The sequence below is a fragment of the Nannospalax galili genome, unplaced genomic scaffold (genome assembly GCF_000622305.1).
Source record: "Nannospalax galili isolate Female #2095 unplaced genomic scaffold, S.galili_v1.0 scaffold138, whole genome shotgun sequence".
NCBI lineage: Eukaryota > Metazoa > Chordata > Mammalia > Rodentia > Spalacidae > Nannospalax > Nannospalax galili.
The window spans coordinates 908,258-915,513 of NW_008341333.1; the positions used below are offsets into that span (position 1 = coordinate 908,258).

The 7,256-nt window shown below is 41.1% G+C and overlaps 1 protein-coding gene across 1 annotated transcript in view; it reads right to left on the reverse strand.

Annotated features, from left to right (window-relative positions):
- Positions 1–5,638: 5,638 nt before the first annotated feature.
- Mrpl35 (mitochondrial ribosomal protein L35) overlaps positions 5,639–7,256 on the reverse strand; it is a 12,375-nt gene continuing 10,757 nt past the window's right edge. The window contains exon 4 of the mRNA XM_008836739.3: positions 5,639–5,923. Within this exon, the coding sequence (XP_008834961.1) occupies positions 5,735–5,923 (189 nt within the window). The 3' untranslated portion in view covers positions 5,639–5,734. The remainder of the gene's footprint in view (positions 5,924–7,256) is intronic.

Consider the following 7,256-nt stretch of genomic DNA (forward strand, 5'->3'; position numbering starts at 1 on the left):
GGCAACTAGAACTAGACTTTGTTTCAGATAGGCTCGGGAGCGAGACATGCATGGCTGCATGGTGGACAGGTGGGTCCAGGAAGGTCTGTGGCTGAGGCGTGTGGTGAGCCGCACTGAGATCCTTGCAGCTAAGGTTCTCTTGCTCCCTCTGGCTTGTGTGGAAGCTGAAAGGGAAAGAACTGGCACTCGTGGCTCTCCATGTCTTCTGGGATGTTTTATACAAGAGAAGATTGCTTAGTAGGGGATTAAAACATTCAGAAGACTCTAAGGAAGGTAACATTGTGGTCTGAGGTAGCTGCCCTCCCCTCTGAGAGCTGAGCCAAAATGTAGGACTAGTTTACCTGTGCTTAGAGTTGGTGCTTTCTTTCAGTGTAATGCATGCAGTGATCACAACCCAGTTACTCTTATTTGGGTTGTGTTTGTTCGTAGCTATACTCTAAAGACTAGAGAAGTAGTAGTATATACCACAGAGAACTGTCAGCTGATTTCAGACTGCTCTGTCACTGAGCTAGGCCAACATGCACTGGTGGCCTTTGCCAATGACACTAGCTGGATCTTGGCCACTTCACAACCATTTTAGTTGAAGTTCATTGCTGCCAGATGTAGCTAATGAAATTCTCCGAAGGTGATTTTGTAATTTCTAAGATTTAGGGAACTAAACCTAAAAGCAGACTGATAGCTGCATACCCACCAGTACCAGAACCTGTTAGGGAAGAGAAAAAAAAAAAAAACTTTTTCCTCAAGCTCACCAAATAGGTCCAGACAGGAAAAATGTACTCTTTAAAACTGTACCTGTTCATCAGGTATATCCAGAATTAACAGAAAGACGTGCAAAACAGCTTAAGATATGTAGCTTTTTAGCGGATTTGTTGTTTTTTGTCCAAAATAATGCCTTTAGTAGCAGTTTAAAATTGCAGTATATTTTCACCATTTTATGAGAAATTATTATAAGTCTAGACTATCAAGTTCATACTCAACTATGCCAAAAATCAGTTTGGAATGCCCTGAGACATGCTATATTACTTCTCGTTCAAGATTTAAAATATAAAGGTATCTAAGCTGTTGTCTTAATGTAGACGTAACTCTTTTTCCTTCAGGTGTTGACTAGGGAATTGTTTTCTCTCCTAAAGACACTCACTGTACAACTGAGCGCAGCTTTCCTATTTCTCGCAAAATGTGTTTACTTATCTGACAAGCTGTATATTTGTGTATGGACTGACATAAAATGTGAATGCCTATCACTGTACATGTGGCAGTGTGATATTCTGTCTGGAGAAGATAAATGAATGTTTTTAAATTGCTTACAGATGCAGGCTGTTTACAAATTGCTAGCTGGAAAGTCTGTACTTGTCACAATCTTTAGTTACCTACCATTGAGCAGGCAGCCCATTTCTGAAGAGGTGAGATGTGGTCTCATGCTTATCAACTGGAAATTTAGTCATAATCTCTCTTGGCTTTGTGTGAATAGCTTGCTCACTTTGCCAGCCTGATGTGTGTAAACCGTAGCAAACTGTCCATGTGTTCGTGTTAAGAGTGCGTGTCAACCATGACCAGCATCCAGCCTTCCTAGTTCTTCACCTTGCACAGTATTTGAGGTGGCTAAAGATGTGCTTCATCCTCTAACAGCGCACACTCGAAGAGCTGGTGTTCTGGATTGTGACTGTGCACACGTCCCTCTAGTGTATTTCCAAAGTCTCTCCAGAATGAGCTATAACTAAATAGTATACTGGACTGTGTATCAAAAGGATGTAAAACTACAGTATTCCAAAGGCTGAAGTTCTGCTGTTTTGTTAAAATGCCTGATAAACATCTTGAATAAAGTCTTACCATTTTTCTTTAAAAAAAAAAAATGTTTTTATAATACTGGGCTTATGAGGAAAGAGGAAAATACTTTTAAAAAAATGTGGAATGGGCCACTGACATGGCTTAAAGAGTACAGGCATTTGCCACCAAACCTGATGACCTGAGTTTGACCCCTGGGACCCACATGGTGGAAGGAGAGAACCCACTCTAGCAGGTTGTCCTCTGACGTGCATATGCATAGTGTGGCACACACTGCCTCCACACACAAAATTTAAAAATACAATATAAAAACACATTTTGGTAGAGTACTTGCCTAACATACAGGAAGGGTTTGATCCTTAGCACCATGTAAAGGTAGGACACACCTATAAAGGTAGGACACACCAGCCTCAGGAGGTAGAAGCAGGAGGATCACAAGTTCAAAGGGATCTTCAAGTATTCATTAAGTTCAGGCCAGCCTGGGACAGAGACGCAGTCTAAATAAATAAACAAATAAATAATTAGAAGCTGAGTGCTTAACCTCTACTTGGTCTGGAGACTTGGCCCCAGGCCTATTGTATAGTATTGGGAGGAAAACAAATTCAATGATATGCTTTGAAAAACCAGCTGATCATACAAATATAAGCCTGAGAGTGTCACTGTTATACAGATCAGTAGAAACTGGGTACCTGTGAAAACATAGTTTTCACACTTTACTGGCAGGAAGTTCTAGTTTTGCATGTAGACCTCTTGGTAGCCATTTTCCTTCTTGAGTATTTCATCACTGCAGATGGGGGACAGCTTATGCAGGTCAGAACAGGCAGGTACCTACACAGGCCACTGTGTATGATAATGATGCCCTTAACCCTCAGCAGCTCCTGCCTTTAAAATGGAACAGCAGGGGCTGGCGCTGTTGCTCAGTTGGAAGAGCACTTGCCTAGAATGCACGAATCCTGGGTTCCATCCCCAGGACCACATAAACTGGGCATGGTCATGCCTGTTATCCCAGTACTCAGAAGGTAGAGACAGGAGAATCAGAGGGTCAAGGCCATCCTCAGTTACACAGTGAGTTTGAGGCCAGCCTTGGGTACATAAATTCTGTCTCAAAATCAAAACAAATAAGCACATAAACAATAAAATATGAGCAAGCATACTGAAGCTTCACTGAGAGGTCACAAAGACTTACTGCATCAGAATTAACCATTTCTTTGCTTATGTAGTCCTATATTGTCTATTTGACACAGGGGCTATAAAATAAAGCAACAGCAGGAAAAGAAGCAGATTCATATAACAGAAAACAGGAAGAAGAGATGGAAGACTGGAAACCCTGCTTTTATTCATTTACTGAGCCAGAACTGAGATTACCAGATTAAGAGTTGACAGGTAGAAAGCAAAGCTACACAGTTTAAAAGGTTTTTGAATAGATAGTGCTATGGAGTATTTAATACCTGGTGTTAGGTTACAGTCATTTGTTCATTTACTGGTTCATTCATCTATTGGTTCATTTACTGTTCTTAAAAGACCAAAGGAAACCAGGACCCCAGGAAGTCAGATGGGTTCTAGGACTCATCAGCTGTACTTTGGAGTAATTTAAGTCTCCTTAAGCTTCCTCAAACTTACATCAGGGATAAATGAGAGCTTCTTTGTAAGGCTGGTACAAATGAAAAGTCCTATCCACAAAACAAAATTCCATGCATGAAATTCCCTTTTCCATAACAGTGTGCCTGCCAGCCCTTCACCTGTGGCTGCTGGGCCTTCTCTCTATCCTGTCCCTGGCCACTGAAGAAGCCAAAGTGCTGGGTCTTGATAATAGGAACTCTAACATCGACACTTACTCTAGAGAAGCTACGGAGGATGTGGAGCGCGTCTTCCTCCTCAGTTTCTGTGGTAGCAGCCCCTCCCACTCCAGAGATGCACTGGAGGCAGAAGCCAGACACGTAGGAGATGCAAAAGCCTGGCAGTGCTTAGCTTTAGAGGCCATTTCATGTATGAGGTGCTCAAATCAAATGTCTCTTCTCTATTACCTGGACCCATAAATACATACTTGGTCTTCTGGCTTTAGGACAGTCTACTGTTTCCCTATCTCCCTTTAATGAACACAAACGCTGGTTCAATGGATCACTCATATTCCTAGGCACAGGACTTCAATTTGATTATCTTACTCTGTGAAATGGAGAAACTTCATGTTATTATCAACTATAGTATCAAAGGTTTTCAAACTGTAATTCATTTATAATTCTATTTAATAATGTTTTTCAACCAGGCAAACTGCTTTGTTTGAAAATGCTTCCAGATAACTCTGATGGGAAAGCTGAGAGCCAGTCCTGGATGGCAGCCATCACCTGTCCCTCTTCAAGCAAACACTCGTGTCGTTTCTAAAATGGCTGAGAGTACTCTTCAGTTTCTGCAATGCATTTTTAGAGAATTTTAAAAAAAGCTTATCAGCTTATCCTTACAAATGAAAATATGAAATATCAACTGGATAAACTGACTTTTAAAAAACAATGCAGTGCCTGGCTGGAGAGATGGTTCAGCAATTAAGAGCTCTTGCAGAGGCCCTGGATTTGGTTCCCAGCACCCACATGGTGGCTAACAACTGTTCATTAACTCCAGTTCCAGGGGATCCAATGCCCTCTTCTGGCCTCTGTGGGTACTGCATGTTTGTGGTACACATATACATGCAGGCAAAAAACTCATACACATAAAATAAAAATTAAATAATAAAAATACAGTGCCTTTGAACAGCTGAGTAGAAAATTTTTGTTGTATAGCATTGTGTTTCATGAAGGACATGCTGAAAGGGGATTTCTTACTCCTCTATGAAAAAACTCTTGTTCCAATAAAATGTGAACTGTAATGAACACAAAGAACCCAGGACACTGGATATAAGTGCCACAACGTGCCACCGCTAAGCAAAACAGCTTGTACAACTATGCTTTGGCTCCACATGAACCTGATAACATAACTAAGAGGGTCAGGGTGGGCTCCTGACTCAAGAACAGGCAAGCCCTATACTGCTTGGTGACACCAGTGAGACCCAGGATAAAATGGTAAGCTGGCCCACTTAGATCTCTTGGCAATCAGAGACAGGAGATGATAGGAGCTGAAGGTTGTGATAAGAACCTCAAGGTTCAAGCTGAAGTTACTGAGAGATTTTCAACTTTACATAAGTAAAAGCTAAAATTAAAGAGATTGGCAGGTAGAGAGTCACACACATAGTAGAGCAGGAGCATGAAGAGCCACCATCTCCTATTGAGAAGCACCATCCAACTTATGCCCTTCCCACAGCATAGGGTTGGAGGATTCTAGGTAGGAGATCAAACTGTGGTTCCTGAATTCCAAGGTACTTACCCTTAAAATAAGCCCTATGTCATGCTGGGAATAAGAGTATAGTTTAATAGCCAGGCATAGTGGCACATGCCTTTAATCCCAGCACTCGGGAGGCAGAGGCAGGTGGACCTCTGTGAATTCAGGCCAGCCTGGTTTACACAGTGAGTTCCAGGTCAGGGCTACAGGGAAGACCCGGTCTCAAAAAGACCAAAAAAAAAAAAAAAAAAAAAGAGTATAGCTCAGTGGTAGAATGTCTGTTTAGGATGTGCAAGGACTAGGGTACAATTTCACCCCATCCCACTAGCCCCCACAAAAAGTCACACTGCTTGAGAGACTTTACATCACTTGAGATTCTTTGCATCTAAATAAGCCTAGAGGGAATGAGAGAAGCCCTTACCATTGTTAAGAATAATGGACAATTTTTAGCTTTGGGGTCTCCAATCAACTCTAGGAATGTTTAATCCATTAAGTTTTAAAACATTCACAAGTACAATGTTGGCATTATATGTTTATCTATCAGTCAGTATAATTTATACCATGTTTAATATTTAATCATTTTTGCAAGGATATTATGTGCAGAAAGATCCACATTTGATAGGTGGGAATCTATCACAGTTCTGAACTATACTTTCAGGTTGGTTCGATCATGATACTTCTGATAAGGATCATCAGCATACCAGTTTCGCCTCTTCCAGAAAGATGTTGTCATTTTGTCTAAGAGTTTACTCTGGGTCTTATTGCAGAACACAAATTCTCTCAAGCTCTTCTTTCTTGCAGTCGACTTTTTCCATAATTTTTTCTTATAACCTGCCTGTGAGGTAATATTACAAAGACATTTTAAAAAATTATGGAAGAAACAACAGATGATCTTCATAACATGGTTTATAGGCCTAAGGAACAAAAGCCAGGCTTCTACAGGCTTCTATGTTTTTCAGAAACATTTGTAATTTGAGTAATGGGTAGAAAAAGCATGTGTAGTTTAAAAAGGGAAGTACTAATAAAATTTTAATATTTTGGAAAAAAGACTACTTAAATTAAAAATCACAAACTAGGCATGGTTGTGCACACTTGTAATTCTAGCACCCCAGAGATCAGTGTAAAAGAATCAAAATTTGAGGGCCAGGGGCTAGAGAGATGACTCAGTTGGTTAAGAGTACATACTGTTCTTGCAGAGGACACACAGGCACCACAGTCATACCACATAACCACACAGATACACATAATTAAAGATAAATCTTAAAAAAAAAAAAAAAAGCTTTTTAAAAAAGTTAATGGCCAGTGGAACTATAGATCAAGACCCTACCTCAAAAAACAAAGACAGGTGGCTAAAGAAATGGCTTAGAGGTTAAAAGCACTGGCTGTTTTTGTAGAGTACGAGGGTTCAGTTCCCAGCACCCACATGGTGGCTCACAACCATCTGTAACTCCAGTTCCAGGGGATCTCATACCCTCTTCTGGCCACTATCGGCATTGCCTGACCTGGGTACACTTATATACATGCAGGCAGGACACTCAAAAGACACATAAATAAAAATAAATACAAATTAAAACAAAACAAAAAATGGTGTACACTTTTAATCCCAACACTTGGGAGGCAGAGGCAAGCAATCTCTGTCAGATCAAGATCAGTCTGGTCTGTATGGGGAATTCTAGACCAGCTGGGGATATGAGGAGACCCTGTCACAAAGCAAAACAAAACAAAACAAAACACAACAAACACAACACACAAAAATAGGCTGTGGCAATAGCTCGGTAGGTAAAGTATTTGTCATGTATGCAGGTGGACCTGAGTTTGGATCTCCAGCATTCATGTAAAAGCTGGGTGTGGTAGCACACATCTGTAATACCAGTGCTGAGAGACAGAGAAACAAGCAGATCCCCAGAGCTCACTGGCCAGGCTAGTGGAACTGGTGAGTCCAGATTCGGTGAGTCCAGATTCAGTGAGTCCAGATTTGTAATTCTGTCTCAAAAAATTAAGTTGAAAGGCAGGGTGAGGTGGTATACACTTTAATCCCAGTACTCGGGAGGCAGAGGCAGGAGCAGGCAGTGCTCTATAAGTTCAAGATCAGTCTGCAGCTGAAGAGATCACTCAGTGGTTAAAAGCATTGGCTGCTCTTGCAAGGGACCCAGGTTCAGTTACAAGCA